This window comes from Aphelocoma coerulescens, chromosome 4, assembly GCF_041296385.1.
Source record: "Aphelocoma coerulescens isolate FSJ_1873_10779 chromosome 4, UR_Acoe_1.0, whole genome shotgun sequence".
NCBI classification, from domain to species: Eukaryota; Metazoa; Chordata; class Aves; order Passeriformes; family Corvidae; genus Aphelocoma; species Aphelocoma coerulescens.
The window spans coordinates 29,013,858-29,034,433 of NC_091017.1; the positions used below are offsets into that span (position 1 = coordinate 29,013,858).

The 20,576-nt window shown below is 37.3% G+C and overlaps 1 protein-coding gene across 3 annotated transcripts in view; it reads right to left on the reverse strand.

The window, feature by feature from the left end:
- Nucleotides 1–2,634: 2,634 nt before the first annotated feature.
- The window catches only part of TBCK (TBC1 domain containing kinase), a 94,634-nt gene continuing 76,692 nt past the window's right edge, over nt 2,635–20,576 (reverse strand). For all 3 annotated transcript variants that reach the window (XM_069013298.1, XM_069013296.1, XM_069013297.1), the window contains 3 exons: nt 19,629–19,804; nt 14,778–14,937; nt 2,635–3,290 (listed from right to left, as the gene is read on the reverse strand). In XM_069013298.1, coding sequence (XP_068869399.1) covers nt 3,180–3,290; nt 14,778–14,937; nt 19,629–19,804 — 447 coding nt within the window. In that variant the 3' untranslated portion in view covers nt 2,635–3,179. The remainder of the gene's footprint in view (nt 3,291–14,777; nt 14,938–19,628; nt 19,805–20,576) is intronic.

The following is a 20,576-nucleotide window of genomic DNA, read 5'->3' on the forward strand; positions in this document are numbered from 1 at the left end:
AGTGGCCTTGTCAGTAAGCCCAAGGATAGATTAAAACTGGGAAAAAGAAGCAAGGGAAGAATCACATGAAATTTTACCCTTACCCACTCTAACAAATTATTTAGTCCTTAGTACTTCTAGTGACCATCCAGGAAATCAGAAAAATAAATTACCTACGTGAAAGAATACATACCACTGTCTGCCCAGCTGCTATGGTCACTGCTTCTAGTTCAAATATCAGGAAGACTCTACCAAAAGACTCTACCAAAAAACACTACCAGTGGGGAGAACATAATTTGAAAGGGAAAACTTATGCTACATTAAAACAACAAAACCTCTCAAAAATCAACAAAACCTCCCCAAAATCAACAAACCAGAAATACCTTAAGCAGACCAGATTAGTGAGAGTGAAGTAAACACTGTAACTTTCCTCCTTTCTGCTACATTAGCTGAGTTGTTTCCATCCTGCACTGGGAAGGTACTGTGGTCACAAGGAACCTAGACATGGAGAAACCGGGATGAATACGGGAAACAAAATGGGTGCAGGAAGGGAGGTTCCTAGGATAAGAACAAATAGCCTTAGTCTTTGCTCCAAAACAGAGAACCAAACAGGGCAAATACACACTTGTAAAACCAAAAACAAACTCAAGGAACTTAGATGCAAACTGCAATAAAAAGCTCAAAGGACTGTATGTTGTCTGAAGAAGGACACTCAAGTGTTAGCAGCAATTGTTTCACAGTCTGCAATGATTAATAGGTCTCAGGCTGCCAAAAGAAGGTTTAATTCCTTTGCATTTTTTAGAAGCCCACCTGGCTACCCTCTGGGAATATGGCTGTCAGGGCAGGAAGCTATAGGCCCAGGTGGCTGGGACAGATTCAGGATGTTTTTAAAATGGTAGGAAAAAACAGAGTAGGAGAGGCTGCATTTTCCAGGCCCACCAGTGGGAAATATTTAGTTAGGATATTTTTATGCTAGCAGCAGAAGACACCAACATGAAGCATTAATATTGGTTTTTCTTTCTCCTACTAGATCTTTATGGCATCCAGTTGCAGTCTAAAACAGAGAATGACAATGGTACAGCTGGACAAACCATGCTTCTGGGAATGTACATGTTTGGAAAACCCAGCCTTCAAAAATCTTTCAAGAGCTCTACAAAACCTTCTGCTTCCCCCACCAAGAGAATGAAGACTTCCTCTTTCAGCACCTTTCACAAAGTCTCATCTTCCACAGTTTCAGCTCAAAAAACCCCTCCCAAAACAACAAACCCCAAACCCCACAACCACCAACACTAAAAACTCCACAGAACAAGTGATCAAGTTGCCTGTGATTTATAGACACTGTTCCCAGCTTTTCACTGACCACCTCTCTGAGAATTCTCAGTTTTGGAAGCCCGTTGTGACAGAAGAAAAACAAAATAAAGTAAGGTGCTGCAATGTTCTGCTTGCCAAATTAAAAACTATTCCTGATATAAAATCCTCAAATGAGGCATACAATAATCCCATCTCCAGAGCAAATCCTCATTACCCTACAGTGACCTTGTATGGTGGAAACTGACTTGTCTCAGATGATACTCTAATAATAAAGAGCAGGGTGCCAAATTCACAATGCAAGCTAATTTGAGACTGTAACCAGGTGAACAGGTCTTTGGTGTCATTTTGTTAATTTGTTAATTTTACGAAACACATTTTAATCCTCATGCTTCAGTGATTATTAAGTCTCATGTCACATCAGTTTTTTCCAGCTTCAAAAATGTAAAAAGACACATCTAACACTTCCTTGTCTTCTAAAACACATTCTTCCACATTCCCATTTAATTTCAGTGCCATACTGACAGTCTTACATTATCATAACTGGTTTCCCTGGATTAAATGTAATATTTTCAAGAAGCATTCTTGAAGACAGATTCTTTTATTTTCCTAGCCTTCCTCCCATCTCCACCATTATTTTTAGAATAATGGACCTGATAAGATAGCAAACCTAACCTGGGATTTTGAGGGGGAGGAATTAGGATGTTGGTTTTTTTTTCCCTTGTATCTCCTGAAAGTTGGTACTTGTCTGAATCAGGTTTATTTTCAGCCTCTCAGCAAGAGATATGCCAACTCCTGTTTCTGTTGGTGCTTTAAATGCTTTCAGCTTCTTACTGCAAATTCCCACATCTTTACTGCACAGCCACCTTATGCCCTTTGTGGGAACCTGCTTTCACTGATCTGCAGCCCTTGCACCAGTCCAGTTCAAAACCAGGTTGCTGTCTAAATATGTCAGTTTTAAAGTTCATGTTCAAGGACTTAAAAAAGCCCCAAGAAAATTGACACCACTAGCTGAGAGAGTAGAGGGCCAAAGAAAACTCTCAACTTCCAATCCACGAAAGAGTGATTATTCTAGAATGTTTTTGAATGAAAATTAAAATTGCAATGTTTCCTTTCAAGGCATGAGCTTCTAAAATGGAAGCACACTATTATTGGCAGAATAAATGATTTCTAGTCCTAAGACACAGTACTGTTGAAAACCCACCTTTCTGGTAAGTGTAATTGTTTCAGAAATTGTTACACTTGATACAATTATAGAAACAAATTGTTAAATTCACCACAGAGTAGAAGAAATTTTCCAACTTTTGATAGCTTTTGGACTGACTCAGCAGCAGCTCTTACAGTGACTTCCAATTTGGGACACATCTTTATTTCCAAACCAGATGAAAAAAATGCTTTCTCAGAAATAAAGCAGGTCACAAGATACAGCAATTACTTTTAAAATATTGGAGAACACACTTTTTCCACACAATATACATGGCACAGTTTCACTTTGCTACTTTCAACATTCACAGTAAAATACTTTTTCAAATAATCTAAGTGCACCTTAGAGCCATCAAGTGCCAGTTAATTTTGCTCTGCAGAAATATAAGATACCAAACCCAAGATGAGGTCCTCTCTCTTTGTTCAGACTTGCCCAAGCACTTCTGCACTACATCAGTGCTGAAAGAGGTTTCTTGAAAAGCTTAAATCTTCAAATTTGGTCAGTTCCAACCGAATCTCTATACTAAGGAACAAACACAAAGCTCCTGGGCTCTACAGCTGCAGGATAAGACACTGATCATCAGGATATCTTGTATGGTGAAGATGTCATAATGCCCTTTAGGTTCAGGATATGTGTTGTAGGTAAGACTTTCCTCTTCAGACAGATTGTCCTGAATGTTTACAGTCACTTAGATTTGTGGAGAAGGAACTGTGAGGAGACCAGTTGGCTTGATCTTGTTGATTCCTCCATCTAGGATGCAGACCCTTGGGTACTTGTTTTTCACTAGATGAGCTGCAAACTGAAACGAATGTATCATTAGCCCACTGCATATCATAGTTCTTAAATCACAATAATGTTAAGTAAGGCAAATTAAGCAAAAAATATCAGACCCTTGAAGTTCTTTTTTTTGCACTAACTAGTCAACACAGGAGCCCAGGCCAGTGTGTTGAAACAGCTGGGATGAATTTTGTGGTCATGAAAGTGTCACACTAATAACCTTGAACTTTATTTATCTCTGCTTAGGCAGGATTTTATCTCATCCTAAAAGGACTGTTTAATCTCAGGGCAATCACTGGAGCCTCTCTCAAAGCATGAACTAACAGATATTTTTCTGTGCATTAATCTAACTCCCAGCTGTTTCCTGTAGGTTCCCAAAGGTACAAGCATCACAGTTTGAGGGTGTAGTCATTTGCTTACCCTGTCAAACTCATCCGATGTGACTTGATCTCACAGCTGTCAGAAATGAATTTGGGGTCTATCATCTTTCATCTTCCCTGCTCCCACCAATCTGCCCACAGGCAGGTTAAATAGTGCAAGCACCACTGAAAGCCTCTCTCCTCAAATAGTTCATGCCATAAACAGCAATTGCTACTTTCCACACAGTAACTTTATGAAACATATTACAATGACAAAGATATTTTGTATATCAAAATAATTATGATAAAAAAAAATTGAAATTATGTTTCAGAATACCAAAATCCAACCTAAAGGAACAGTATTTTGTGCATTACAGGTCAAACTTGCCTTCTATACACTGACTACAATTCATTAAAAAGCAAGCACCAAAACAGATTAATCAGTGAGAAATTAATAGTTTTACTTAATTTCCATAGCTGTGATAGATTGCTCTACCATCCCAGTCCTTGAGACTGTTGCTTTAAACTTGGCTGTCAAATCAGAAACCATTTGTAAAATCACTGAATGCTTCCAGTGGGCTATGTAAAAAAAATTGCTTTTCCCTTTTTGACTCTTTAAAATAATTAGTGATGCTATGTGAGAACCTGTGCAAGTGTGATGTCCAGATAGCTAACTTTGCTCAAACAAATTCCCAACTCAAGAACAGCTGTGGGCACCCCAATCAAACTCAGTACATGGGATTTCTTTTTTCATTTACTTTCCTTCTAATTACCTGTTACAGTGTAACAGATACTGAGGCAGAACTAGATGTACTACACAATTATCTGTAAACATTTTGGCTGTTAAATTTATTCAGGTAGTTGCCCAGAGAAAACCAAAAGGAAGTTCAATTATCTCCTTCCCCATCAGTTTGGGTTATTCAGTATAGGAGTCAAAGAACCAACTAAAAAAATCCCCACAATCAAGGAATCAAAGCAGCTGACAGTAATCTTACACCATATGTGGATGTCAGCTTTCATGAGCAAAGTAAATGCTATGCTTTTAGAAAGGTTCTTGGGTGCACAGGTGGTATAATATGCACAGAGGCATCACGAGGAGAGTCCAAATATCTCTTGCTATAATCACAGTCCATAAAGATGTGGTGTACAGTAAAACAGAGACATAAATATAGCTGTGCATACCATGAACTACAGAAGTAGTTTCTATTCCTAGTGAAATACTCCTACCAGACATCTCGGCTTCACATGGACTTACCTGTCACCTCACAGTGCTCTCCACCTGTGACTAGTGGACAGTGCTCTGCCTTGGACACCAAGGCTGCTCAGAGCCAGCAGAAATGAAAAATGGTAACAAGCGTTCTGGCTGGCAGGAGGCACCATGTTATTTCCTGAGTACAGCGTCCCATGTGCCAACAGAGATGTTCCACTCTCTGACTACTGATAACTTTAAAATGCTGATAATAAACTAAACTCCGCTCCATGTGTTTTGAATGCCCTACCTCTAATATAACTACCATTCAATGTAATCTTAAAAGAGAATACACAAACAAATGCCTTGTACTTGGGGTTTGAGCATAAAGGCCTGTGTCCGACTGTATTTTAGAACTGTGTCAGTAACCAAGTTATGTAAAAGTAATTTTCTTCACTGCATATGATGACCTTAGAGTGAGGCATTTGTTGCTTCTTGCAGGGCCTCTGGGAAGAAAGCACTGCAAAATCTGGGTCTGGTAGCAAATGATGGGCAGAAAGCACAAGAGCACAAGATGATATACCATAAGACGAACTTCCTATTTTTTTTTTCTTAAGTTGTCACAGAAGTGTTTTCTGTTGTCTGCCTAGTTTAAGTGAGAAATGCTGCAAATGCAGTTCAAAATATTGCAGCTCAACATCCAGCCAGGGAAAAATCACTGAGCAGGAAACATACTACTATCAGTATCTCACTACTGTGGGAATTAGCTGTGAGTCAGGGGCCCAGAGGCACATTGACATAAGCTGAGAGCTGCCATCCAACTCCCAATATCAGCCTCCAAGAGCTTTGCACATACATCTGTCCAGGCAATGCATAGAAGACTCCAGGTTTAAGTCACATGGCAATAGGACTTGATCTGATTAAAGACATTTAGTTTTACCTTCTGCCTCCCTCCATTTTTTCACTGAAAGTAGAAATAGTAACTTTTGGTAAAGCGTAGACTTAGAAATAGCCTCTTACCAGCATAGCAGTCTCCCTTATTTAAAAGTTTGACTTTTTATAGTTCTGTTCCTCTGTACATGTCTGTGCCACCCTCTCCCAGACAGAAGAGAGCCCGTCTGTTGCAGACAAGAACAGGAACTTGTTCACCATGTTTCTGAAATGTTCCAACACCACCTGATATCTTGCCTTGCCAAAATACACTCTATGAAGCCAGTATTTTCAAAACACAAGGGAGTGTTATTTCTGGTGTATGCACTGATGGAGGGGCATGAGAGGAAGGACTATTTGAAATAGCTACATAGATTTTCTCCCTAGTTTGACCCTCAGTTATGCCAAATATCAGTAGCCTGAATCCAAGAAATAAAGATAAAAAGCAAGGTTTCCTAAAAAGCTGAAAAAAAAGGTAAAATCAGTGATCCAAAAAGAGCAAACTTCATGCATCAAAAAAATCCCAAGGTGCTCTTCTGAATGAATACCCCAGACTTTCTACAACAGAAACTGCCATCTTGGCATGCATACAGGGGCTCTATTTGCTTTATAAATGCAATCATGAAGTGTCAACTAGAAGTTTACTAACAGGCACCTGAATATATAATTTGTAATTTACTAAGTAATCCAATTTAAAAAGGTGCTGTTAAGACTGAAAATAACATGGTGAAGAGATAAGCACATGGGTTCCATCATCCTTAGCAACCTGTAAAGCACCTACATTTTAAAGAGCGATGTACTGAAACATACAAAGGTAGTGTACAATTGAATTTCCATTATACAGAAATATATTTCTGTACACAGAAATAAACTGTCCTTTATTATAGATTAAACTTTCTCAAATTTATCAAATGTTTGTGTTGACATAACTTCTGAAATATATCTTTCCCCATACCACCAATGGATCACACTCCTCTGTAATGCTTTTGCTTTCATTTAGACAAGAAGACTACTTGAGGGAAATGGGAGTTGTTTCTATCTGAGGAAAGGCTTTGAGGGATACTACTACAAGACTTTTAAGCTTTTTACTTTCTGCTTCAGGTGGTCTTTCCTCAAAATGAGATTCCCAAATTCAGTTGCTGTGTTTTCTCTGGTTGCATCTAATGTTTAAACTGAACTTCGAAACTGAAATTCTTCTTGCTGCTTTCACAGCAAATATTACATATGAAAGGATGAATATGTGAGAAACATTGTTTAATGACTGCAATATGATGACTTTGCTGAAGACTTTGGAAACACAGTTCCTCTTTAAAGTAATGCATCCATCAATTCCAGATAAAACACCCTTCTTGGTGAGCATAACTAAGCCAGGAAGTTGCAATTTGCATTTGAAAGTAGTCATTTAAGACTCTAAATGCAGATACATAAAGTCAGGCTTTCAAAGACAGACAAGATCACAGAAAATTCATACCAAAATTAGGGCAAATATTAAATATTTTATCCTGTCTTGGTGATGCTCTCAATATAAATAGCATAACAGGACTGCTCCTTTAAGCACCATCAAGAACCTTAATGATCTGCACATTGCAGAATTTATCAAAATGTTTCTACTACCCTGTTCCAAGCAGCAAAATAACAGCTTTCAAGTGCTGCATGTCTTATGCCAGGCACATCACGTTTTCAGACTGTCTACAGCACAGAGTCTAAGAACACAACAGCTTGAGCAGCCCCACTCCCAGCACCCTTCGGGCCAGCCACGAGGGTTGCTATGTACACATTATTCACTTTCACAGACATTCTTGTGACAGGCTTTAATTAAAGGGCACGCTGGGAGGGAAGGAGGAGTAACATACTGCACCAGAATAGCAGAAAAGATTGCTGTGACAAGTGTTACCATGGTATAAATATTAACAGCATACTCTGAAAGAGTCAGAAGAAAAATAGAAGTTGGAGGAGAAATATCAACCAAATTTTGTATTATTCATTCATTGCCACAAGATTATTTCTAGTTTTCTACTTGTAAACTCATGCTACATAAACCTCTCAGGAGTTGCAGTCTATTTTGCTGTGTGATTTCAGTCCAAGAGCTCACCTACACCTCTCTGAAAGCTCAACAGTCAAAGTGATCAGTCTGCAACTTTTTTAACAACACTCTCCATATGCCAGAACACAGATCCAGTACACAAGATTATTTTTAGTGAGCTACTTCTTATATTAAAGAGTTCCAGATAAATGAAATGACACTTTAACACCATGGAAAAGATAGGAACCTAAAACCTCCCATATCAACAGAACAGTGCCTAGTTGTTGGTTATGGTATTACCATAAACTGAATGGAAGCTAAAAAAAAAACAAAGAAAGGACAACTTGATGCAAACACATACTAGGGGGTGGGAGGGGTGGAACATAGAACCAATCGCTCTAACAAGATCAAGGGAAAATTCTCTGCATGTAGATCTGGCCAAAATGGAACACTTTCCATTCTATCACAAAAACACAGCAGTAACTTAAAGGACATACATGCAAAGATTTGAAAATAAGCCTACAGAAACAGGTATTTAATAGCTGGTTTTGGAATAAGTTTTACTGAGAGCGAAAGTAAGAGTAAACTGTCAAATTTTTTCAGGTAATAAATTTTAAACACCTGTATTTTAAATTTTCCACCTAGAAATTATATACATTAAAAAAATACCCAGCTGAAAGTGAGCACTTGAAAATTAAAGTCAGTTGCCGAGATTTAGCTGTTGTAACACAGCTAATTTATACTGACTAAAATAAATGCAGTGCACACATTACAGTTGAATGGAATGTAAAATGAAAATGCAGAAAGAAAATTATTTTATTTTTCACTCAACAGAAAATAAAAAAGCTGTTAGTGAACAGAAATACAGGATTTTGAAAAGAGGCGTAACAGCTGGCTTGGATATAAAAAGAGAAAGTATGAGTCTTTGTGAAAGATTCTACCTCTTCCCCCCATGTCTAAGGGTTGCCCTGGATCTTGAATAATGGTCAAAGAAGTATTTGATAGCGAAAAACATTTCTTTGTCATTTGCAGTACTTTTTCCTAATACTACCCAAAATGCAAGTTTTGTCCAGTTGCTACTCAAACTCTACTCAAACCTCCTGCAGCAGTCAGTCATTCAGTCAGTCAGTCCTCTTCAAAGGCTGGTTCAGATACAGTTTAGAGAAAAGCAAAACAACAAGCAATATCCTTGCAGCCTGGATATTCTAACTGCCAAATTCACCAACACCATTCTAGCTGGTATATCCTTACACAAGGTCCTGAACTTCTAACACTATTTATAGGTCATTACCATCTCTATTTCAGTTATCACTATTTCTGATTCTCTGAACTGGAACACCAGGAAACACAAAACACCGTGTCAGAGCTGAGAAACAGCCCCAGAAAGTGAAAATTCTATGTTATAATGCAATAGCTCTGAGCAACATGGATACAACCAAATCCAAGCTCCATCAAGAACAAGAGTACTCTTTCAGAGGTGCAGTCTACAAGGAGTATAACAACAGCTGAGACAGATGTCTGGAGAAAGTCTGGAGCCTGACAGCACCACTCCAAGATTCAGGTTAACCATTCTCCCATCCTTCCTGTCCTTAGAGAGTTCCCAGATGATTGAAAAGAGCTGACATCCTGCTTGCCAGCATCTCTCAGACATATTTTCATAGGTAAAGCCAAGGACTCCAAGACTCCTCATTCCAGAAGGATCCAAACCTCTGCATAGCAAGGCACACAGACAGGCCAAACAACACCTACATCAAATGAACAACTAAAATTTCCAATGACCGCTACCACCAGTCTCAGTAAAAATTAACAAAGAGAACCTAGTTTGGAGTTTTGGAATTAGCCTGTTTTCCGTGGCGCTTACTTCAGAGGAGGAAAAGAAACACGCCAATTCTGCTCTGAAGATCCATCTTGCATTTTGCCCCTTCCTCTTTCATACCTGGCTGGAACAGTGAGAGATTTAGCTCATCACTGCTGTACCTGAGGCACTCAATGCACACGAACCAAAGCCAGGGGCAGGGGCAGAATTACAACAGCACAACACAACTCCTGGCTGGCAGCCCAAGTGTCTCTCTTGGGCTGTGTGAAGAGCATGTACTGGCAACAGCAGCTGGGCTGCTTTCTCTCCATGAAGGAAAGCATGCATACATTATGCATGTTACAGTAATAAAAAGGGCTAAATGTATGGAATAAAATAATGAAGACTTAACCATGTATTGGGGAGAGTTAAAACCAGAAGGACTGTTGCTGATTAACTCAAACCTTTCAAACTTTTCAAAATACAAGCTTAATCTCTTCCTCTTTAAAGGCAACAAGGAGGCTCTGATGATTCCAGTAGCCTCTGAGTCTGAATGCAGATAGGATGATGGGGCCTTAACAAAGAAACATGAAAGAGCCATTCTGGGAATCATAAGGGGCCTCTCCATCCCTGCAAAGAGAAGGGTTTCCATTCCAATTGTTCAGTCACTTTTCTGCAGAAACTATTTACAAAGAAACAGAGTTTAAAAGATGTATAGTGGGAACATCTCCAGAAGTTTATTGTCTAATTTCTATTTACTCACACTCCACAAGTTTTATTAGGCCCTTCCAACTAAATATATCTGTCTTTAGAAGCACAAATGCACCTGTCCTTCCTTTAGTATTCTATGCAATACCTAATCTTCAGATCACCCTATGAAGTTTCATAGGTATCCATTTGTAGTTTTAAGACAAGTTTATAACAGAAAATCATGCAAGGACTTGCTTATCTGGCAAGGGGTTTTTAAAAGGCCTCAGGAAGATGACAATAAAATCACACAAATTCAGTAGTAACCAGACACTGTAACCTATGTGTCTCAGTCTTCATACAAGAAGAAATGCATTTTTGATAGTGTGCTGGGAGAGAGAAAATGCTATATGCTATTTTCATACAGAAAAAAATATTTCTTTTTTCCAAGCTAAGAATATGTTATATAAAAAGAATTTTGAATTTGACCCTGTCCCTCTTGCCTTGAAAATGGTCAGAAAGATCTCATGGAAAATCAGAACTTCTTGTCTTTGTTTTGGAGATGATTCATGTACTTTATCTATTAGCTATTGCGATGCAATAAGAATGACTGCTTCAGTAACTTGTAGAGGTTCTCTAGACAATATATTTACAGCAGCATAACTTATCTAGACAAAAAGTAATCAATGTAACAATTAGAATTTACAACACAGAATTTATTTCCCAGCTATAAAGACAGATGTCTTTCAAGTTTTGACTTACAGCTTATCTTTTTCCAGGCAAAATATAAATAAGTTGCTAATTATTAGACAGATTAAAGTGTCCTGTATATTTTATTCCATTATAGCATTTAGCTGACAATAAAGCACATGCATTAAACCACTGGGGGAAGCATGCATTTATTAAACAAACATGTGACAGAAGTAGGAGTGTGCCACTATCAAAATTAAGTTGCTAGGGAATAATTTAGTGCCAGGTAAGGTATTTCTCCTGTTTTAAATTCAGTTAACATTGCAGTAATATAGGCAAAAGTTTGAAATGGAAACAGATAATGGCTTAGCACCTCAAAGCTGACTGAAGGAGGGAAGATGAAGCAATGTCACCTTTCCATAAAAACATCCAAAATAATCCCTGTACTACATATGCATAACTATAATCCACCTTTTTACTTGCTGCATCTCTGAAAGTGACAAAAATCAGGAGACGTGTTATTTGTCCTAGACCAAAAAAGAAGCTACAGTTGAACACCTGCTGCCTATTTAACTATTATATTCTCAACTGTAATGATCCCTTGACCATAACAGAATTTACAACGTGCTTACCTGCCTAAGGAGGTGGGAAAGGGGAATTCAATTCACTTAGGAGATGCTGCCACTTAACATATCCAAAAGTTACATATAAAAATAGAATCTGGTTGATGAACTCCAGCATAATGCCTTTTATGTGAAGGTTTCCTGCTGTTTTCAGAGACAAACAAATATCTGCTCTGTTAACAAGTGCCCAGAAAAACCTAGAAGAAAGGCTGGCACCATAAGAAGCAGCCTAAAGGAAGGAATATTCTCCAGAGAGGTGTGAGCCAAACACCACCACATGATTCCCCTTTTACAATATTTTTATGCTGCTAATGGTGCATTTAGTAAGGCTCCTGTACATCAGCCAATATATTAATTTAACTTCTAGATGTAGCACCAATGTCTTATCATGCAGGATTACCCTGTTTTAATTCCATCCTAAGGAAGTGTTCAACTAGAGCCAAAGCTGTCATATCCAGAGGCACTACGAGACATTGCTGGCTTCCCTATCCTCTTGCTGGAACAGTGCTGTGGTGAAGTTTTCAGTTTTCCCTCTCACATCTCAAACTCTAGACAGCATTTTCTTTCTAATTTAAATTTTTTATCATCTAGCACCAAATCAAATGCAAATAGCAGAAACAGAAATGAAGTGCAAAAAGACTTTTTCTACAGGTCTGTCCAGTGTACACCACTTTGCTTTTAAAATTATTTTTAAGTGATGCCAAGTAGGCTGCTCATAGGAAGCATAATTTAAAGATTCAACCTTCTAACTACAAACAGACCCATATACAATTGGTGTTTTTTCACACTTAGCCCTGCCTCTCAGTCCTATATAAATTTAAACTGAACATATCATAAAAATCTCCAAATTTTTAGTGGAGTAAATATCAGTGAACATTTCTGAAGAATGCTCCTTTATGGCAGAGGGTACAATTTTTGGCTCATCCCATTTAATCTGGAAATACATACCTCTTTTTGGAAAAAATGCATTTAAAGTTGGGCATCTTGTAATGTGGACAAAAACTGGTTTTGTTTTCATGCATTAACTTTTAAATTTTTTTCCTAAAATTGGATTACCTAGTAAAATTTAAAAAGTAATAACTATTGTTCTTGTCAAACCTTGAGCTACATAGCTTGGGCATGAAGAGTGGCAGACAGTTCTATGGAGCCATGCAGAGTAAAACTGAAACTGACCTTAAAAAATTACCCACAAAAGAAAAAGTTTTATCAGCACAGTCAAATTGAAGCTAGTTTTATATGTATTTTAAGGGTGCGATAGAAGTGGCGAGTCCCTACCAGTATTTAGGCTTTAGTATTTAATTAATTTCTGGTCAAACTGGTCAATCCAGTATTTTGTTGCTATTTAAAGCTCAAACCTCTTTAGGCAGGATTTCAAGAACTCTAAAAGCAAAACAAGAGGCAAAGCAGCATCTCTCCTTTATGGAAAGCTACGATATTGACAATTCTGGGTCAACATTGTCTCAACTGCATAAAATCTGGGTTTAGAGGATAAGACAGCACCTGTCATGTGACTGAAGTATTTGCACTCACTAAGCACACTGCTAGATTTTTTTAGATGCACAGCAAAGGAAACATTCCATGTTCATTTCAAAAATTTTGAAACATTTAAAAAAAAGTCTAATTTTGCATCAGAATTGTCTCTCAAATACAGGAGAAAATAGCATCTGCTTGGCCTTGGTGAAATAGACAACCCCACACTGTACTTTCCATCCCTGGAAATTTGTTACAAGTTGTTTCTTCACTCTGAGTTCCTTTGTTTCAGACAAAACATTTCTGACTGGTTGTGAAAAATAGCTGCCAGAAAATGGCTTGGTAGTGTGTGGAATATGTCCCATAAAGACACCCACTAGTGAACACCAAAGAACTTACTTTTTCCTCTTCTTAATCCTCACGAGTTTAGTGAATGGTTAGGCTCTTCCTGAGATAAATTTGTATGTTTGGTATTTTGAAATGTAGTTGTTGAAAGCAGCTACATAATCCACATCAAACATGTAAAGCATCATTTAAATCATCTCCATTTCACTCTTAGCATTTTATGCATTTTGCATTTGTTCTTTTGAGAGGGGATTTATGCATTCAGCATTTAGTGGGGAATTGTGATTATTCAAATGGTCTGATTTCACGATGAAATATCTATCATGAACTTACCTGGATTCACACACAAACCTAGATACTCACTACTGAAACTATGTGAGAGATGGTTTACAGCCTCCTTCATGCCATCTCTGTTACTATTTAAGAAACCTGATACATACCACAAGTTAATTTTCTAAATGATGAAATGCAGGTTAATGAAAGGGATTTCTCCCTCTACTTACAACTCCCTACAGGTATTAAAATCAATATCATGTGTTGTGCTGATGCTGCTGCTGTTCCTGACATGAAGACCTTTTAATGATTCACAGCCCTCCTTGTCATATCAGGTTTACAGTTCATGTCCTTTGTGTAAACAGGCTTAAGAAATGGGTGAACCAAAGGTAAACCATAACTAAGAGTGTGTCTGAAAAAAAAAAAAAGATAGCTTTCCTTCATCCGAGAGAAGTATAGTGAAAGAAATACTTACGTACTTTTAGTTGTTATTCTGGAGATTCTCAACACCATCAAGTATTTAATTATAGAAAAGAATTTGAATAGAAAAGTTTGAATATTCTCCGTCCCTAGCTAAGGCACTAACAATAAATACATCATACAAAAGTTACCAGTAAGGATCATTTTCCTCTTCTCTAAGCACAACTGCAGGAACAAGTGATTCTAAAAAATTGGGCAATACATTGTTTCTTACCAGTAGGAATATGAATTATATCTTATTTTCTTTATAGTTCATAACGTATCTGTCCCCATCCAACTTACCTTATGTGTCCTTCCTAACACCACAAAAAGTAAATGCAAGCCAATTTTGAACATTATGCACATTAGAAGTGCCAATGTCACTTCTCTGACATACCAAAAATAAAGATTTTAAAGCTGAAGAAGATAATGTCAAGCAATTTTATTTCAAAACATCAACCTTCTCAGTTGTGGACCATTTGAAGGGAAATGTCTTTGTCTAGAAGCAGAAATGAGCAACAACAAAAACATTACCCCAGGTCCTGTCATCATACACAAAATTCTAACCTAAATTTTCCAGACACTAGCATTTGTTTTACTACTGCCAGTATGCATGGTATTGCTTATCTCTAAGGATAAAAATATACATTTTAGCAATACACTTACAGCTGCTGTGTTCTTCACTGCATTTCCTACAATCACCACAACTCTTCCTTTAAAGCTCTGGAGTGTGGCAGTTGCTGGGCACTGGATGAGATCCCCTTCTGCAGTAAATGCTGATGCAAAAGCGACATTGATGCTGCCAGAAATGTGGCCACGGTTAAAGCTTTGGAAGGTCAGTTAAGGAGGTCTGAAAGGCAGAGAAACCTGTGGTACATGAATAACTGTAGGATGAACCTGCTTGCCATCCTGGCTGTCATGATACAACACCATTGGTTTTTGTGATAGATTATTTCGACAAACCTCATTTACTGTTTACTCATATGGAGAAAAACCTTCATAGGAAAATTACATAGGAAAGAAAGCACATAATGAAGAACTGGTTGGTTCAAAAAGGACACAGCATGACAAAAAATGATCTGCTAAATTAAATACTTAATGCTAAAGAGCCAATATCCCCAGTATACCTAATCTTGTGGATTTCACTTCAACTCTAGTCTGCTAAGAGGAGCCAAATACCACTAAGCAGTTGGAGCACCTCTTCTAGAGGCATTTTATGCAAAAGAAATGAAGTACTTAAAATGAGAACCAAAACTAAACAGGGATTATCAGGAAATGTCCTCAAACTTCCTATCTACCCCCACATGTCCTCCACAGTTTTGATCCAAATTGAAATTCTAATGTATATGACCTCAGATTCCCAGACAATGAGCACCATGTATATTATCTGAGTTCCACTAACAGCAAGTGTATAATGGGTATTGAAAAGCAAACAACTCTGAGACATCATAGTTAGCTGTCCTTCAGTTTCAGAGGATGATCACTCAATGGGATTTTATAAACAAATACTGAATGTGAAAGTCTCTTAAATAAAAATTAAGTTGGACTACTACTAGCTAGCTTTTTATGGATTTGAAAATCCACCATGACCTCGATAAAACTCTGAATTACTTTCATAGACTGAACACACATGCCTGGAATATTCCCCTTCCCCAGCTATAAGCAAAAACAGCTTTGAAGAGATGGGAAACAGCAAGGTTCTGCAAAAATACACACAATGTCAAATATTGAGATTAGTCACTCTATTCCTGTTCTTGCAGAAAGCCAGTTAAATTTATAATTAAATCCCAGAATCCTATTACACAAAGGAGCTGCCTTAAATGGAGGTAAGATTTAACTGACTTAGCTTAATATTAGCATTCGTTTCTCATTATTTATGTAACAATTTTAGTTTTATGATCATCACTGTTATAGTGTGGGAAAAACATGGCTATATAAAAACACTGGAAAGAACAAAAGATGATCATGTACCATTAATTAATGTTGTCAGTTTATTTCTATTTTGAATGGGAAAATTATATCCCTCCTTCACTGATCTATGCCAATCCCCTTTCCCCAACCCCATTTATAACCACGTAACTCCCACTGCTATTGATCAGGTTCTGAAATGATTATAATTTAGACAGAAAATAACTTTGGACAAATTTAGTTACTTAAACTACTGAGTACACTTAGCTGCTCAGAGAAACATGACCTAGTCTTTAAAAAAAGTTCTAATTGCTAAGACAATTAACAAAAAGGCCAAGATTTTGTGCTACAGACTGAGACACCATAAGCATGCAGCCATAACTTTCAAAACATGAATGGAAGGCTGCCAGTATATCTGCTAACGTGCTTAATGAAATAAGCCTTAGAAGAATTGCTGGCCAACTGAAACAGTGCTTTGTGTATAATAGCTTTTCATTAGAAAGCCTTCTGTTACAAAGCTGTCTACTGGGAAAGAGGGCTGGTAGCTCTTGGCCTTGCAACGTGAGATTCATAACAAAGCAATCCCTCAGCTTTTATGTGGGTCCTATTATGAAATATGAAGCATGTTTGATACTTGTTGGAAATCCTCTCATGATTTTCTCAAAGCACTTAGAAAACAAAGTAAAAGTGAAGTTTAGCATGACAGGCATATATGGTGAAAAAGACTAAAGCCAAAATATACTAAATGATATTTTTGAAACACCTCACAGTGGTCTGTCACATTTTAAAATACACACCACAGAAACATACAGACAGTCTGATCCTATCCTAGTTTGTTGAAATTTCGTGACAAACACAAAGTCTGTTTCCTTATTGCGAGAGTGAACAGGACATTGAACGTGGTATTCTTATGGTGTCCCACGTATATTCACAACTGCTGACAGTTTAACAGCTTTCTCCATACCAGGTATTTTCTTCTGCAACTGACATACAAACCAATACACTCAAGGGCAATTTTACTACCTACCAGGCTGCCTTTTTATTTATACTTCCTACCTCTTAATACCAGATGGATGCTAGGATTTCAGTGCACCCCTTATTTAAAGGGCAGGACATTTTAGTCTACCATAAACTTCAAACATACTAAAACATCATCAGAAGTGACTAAAGTGCACTATTGAAGCTAATGGAGATTTCCTCTCTCCACAATGGCTCCTCATTCAAGAGACAGAAATAAAACGTGTGATTAAGAAATTCATACTATGAGAAACAGCCTCATAAACCCACTTAATTCACAGAAGTCAAATAATTTTGAAATAATTGAAATTTTGAATCTAGTCTGCTAGAGTAGAATAGGATCAATATAACAGTACAGTAGAACCTATTATCAAGGTAGTAGAAAAGCTATAGAAACATTAAAGCAAACACCTTGCCTTTCATCCTGATTACAGGATGATTAATGAATTTATAAATAAATCCATTACCCTACACAGATAATAGCCTTTCAGTGCAATGATTGTAGTCTAGGCATTTTATATTACTTGCCTTCCTCCTGCTTTCTCCTTGGTGATTTCTAGGAAGTAACTTTAGTAAGACAATGATGCATGTAGAAATAGAAACATAATTTAACTTGGTAGTATCAAAGCCTTCTATGCACTAACAATAACCTTTCATAGCTTTTACTTCCAGAGACTTCTCTTTTAAATTGGAGTCTAAAAGTATTCTCTCTTGATGACGAAATTATCTCTCAACAAATAACCTGCATTTTTACTGTTATCTGAATAATAAGGACCTCATTTTCAACAATCTAGATCCAAGAGTAAAGAAAACACTGAAGACCAGAAAGAAGGAGTCAAACTACCCAGACACACGAATATATACTTAATTAGAATCCTTAACTTATGCATGAAAATAATACATGCAAGCAAAAGAAAAATTACCTTTTTTGTACTCCTTTAGCCATTCTGTTTTATCTACATAGCAGATCACATTAAAGGTTCAAGTTTGGCATACAAGAAAATAACTGTTTTAATTCAGAATATTAGGAAATTCCATTTACTATGTAAACAACAAATTTACCTTTATATAGTAGAAAGAATATTACTTTTTTACATCACCATACTTTGTCATAAACATTGATAAAAGATTAATAGAAAAAAATGTTAGTGGAGGTGCTCCTCTGCATATACAATTACTTTTGAAGTGGCATTTTAACAAACTAGGTGAAAAAAAAGAGATTTAAACGTTATTTAAATTTTTACTACATATTTTAGCCCAAATACTGGCATTGATCCATCATTCACTTCTTGGTCTAGAAACTGCACTCTTCTAATACACATACAATATGGGAAATGTCCTCATGGTGCATTTGTTAGACACTGGAAGATCTCTTTTCATGGTAAAACTGTCAGGAGCCTGCTGAATCCCCATCATTGGAGAACTTTAAGAACAAGCCAGACATTGGTAAAAGGAACGATTTTCCTTTCTCAAAGTATAAGGTGGAGTAAAACTCATAGAATCATGGATTTTTTAAGGTCAGAAAAGAGTCTAAGATCACCAAAGTCCAACCATCAACCCAGCCACCACCATGGTAGCATAGAGTGATAAGGTCCCTACTTGAGTCTCCTTTTCTCCAGGCTAAACTCTGAATCATCTGTTATTTTTGTATTGAGCATTGTTAGCCCACTAGGAATTATCACTTGTGACACAGCAAGCTAAGAGTAGACTACAAAAAACCCCCAAACAATCTACATCAGCTTTGCTATTATGAAATGAGCAATGCTTAACAAAAGTGATACAAACTAGTAACAAGTATATTCCAAAATACTCAGTACAATGTTTAGAGATACCTCTAATAATGTCTTATCATTTTTTATGCTTTTAAATGGATGCTGACCAAGACGTGTGCTCCTGGAGGACTACCCCTTCCAAAATGCAAACAATCCCTGTCATGTAACTACACTACTTCATAAAAAACCAAGTCCAAACAATTAAAAAAATACTCCACATGCAAAGAACTGTGTACTTGAAAAGGAACACATGAGTAAGGTGTAGACAGGGTAGTGACCCTGGTAAAAGTATAGCTCCAAAACCCCTTTAAGTCTTTTCTGAGTATCAGTCACTAGAGGACTTAAGTTAGGGCAGCTATGTGGTTGCACTACCTGACATAGCTAAAAGACACTCAATAGGAATCAATTTTCCACTAAGGGACTGGCAAAGCACATGAGCTATCAACTCTTCTCTATCTCCCTTCCATTTAATTGGAGAGTCTCACACCTTTCCAAAATATCGGTCATATTAAACAGGGAAGGTCTGCTGATAACACCCGTTATGAGGAAAAATGGAGCATTAAAGCACTTGTGCTACTGGTACAAAGTGATTTCACTAAACCCACAACTGAATATGGGAAGACAAAAAAAAATACAACTGTCCTCTTCTCTGCAAACCAGGCCTCTCCATGCCAAACCCCCTGGCCTTCAGTTCTTCCATTCCACCTCAGATCCCTCTCTTTCCATTATGTACCATTCCAACATATCACTCCACAGACAATGAGGAAGTAATTGACACAAGCAGGATTTAGCAAGGCCAGCACTCAGATTTGAAGGATACTCTTCGCTGTTACGGATGTCCACCACCAGCAGCTTTGGCTTGCTAGGCTTTGTTTTCTTTACAGGTGTTTTGGAATGACTAGGTCCTGTCAACTCACACAAGTCAATCAGATCTTCTGCTGAAATTCGTGGTGACACCTCTGCCTTCAGGTCATCCAACTTGATGGAGTCCCTAGACTTTAAAAGAAAAAAATTAATATCAGAGGTGAAAGAATTAGAGACATGGAGTTTTTTTAAACTTATATTTATTTGACAAACTTAAAGTGTAACGACCTAGTTAGACAGAAACACAACTTTTTCTTATAACTCTGAACTGTTCAGAGTTAAACTATCCATACAGAAAAGCTCCAGAGCAGTGCCAAATGCCTGACAGCTATAGCTCTATCTTCTGTTAGAAGTTGTTAAAATAGAAAAATAGAAAATAGAAAAATTGTTTGACAATCTGTGCAAATGATTTCAGTTTGTGATTTGTTAATGAATTATTCACTGTGGCTGATGGGCTCACAACACCCACAGAACATTTCTTAGCATCAGAAATAAAGTAAATTGGCTGGAAAACACTCTCTGGAAAGAGAAACTGAAAGGTCTCATGACTGGAGCAGAAAAGATGGTTAGCAACTGGCAACTTGCCACAGAAACTGCAGGGATGTCTCTGAAAGATACAGAGCTACCTGTTACTACCCCAGCCCAAAGACTAGGCACAAATCAGGACACCAGAAATTTAAGATTTATATTATGTATAGAAATATACTATTTCTGTTTTCTAATCTGGAAAATTTGTCCTTAGTTTTGTGGGATGGGAAAATTTATAGATATGTGAATATATATCAAATCAAGAAATATATTTTGGGGAATGCAACAGATTATGACACAGCACACACCACATCCCTGGTAGCACTCAAGCAACTGGTATAATAATACCTGAAATTATTTTTCGTAAGAGAACATT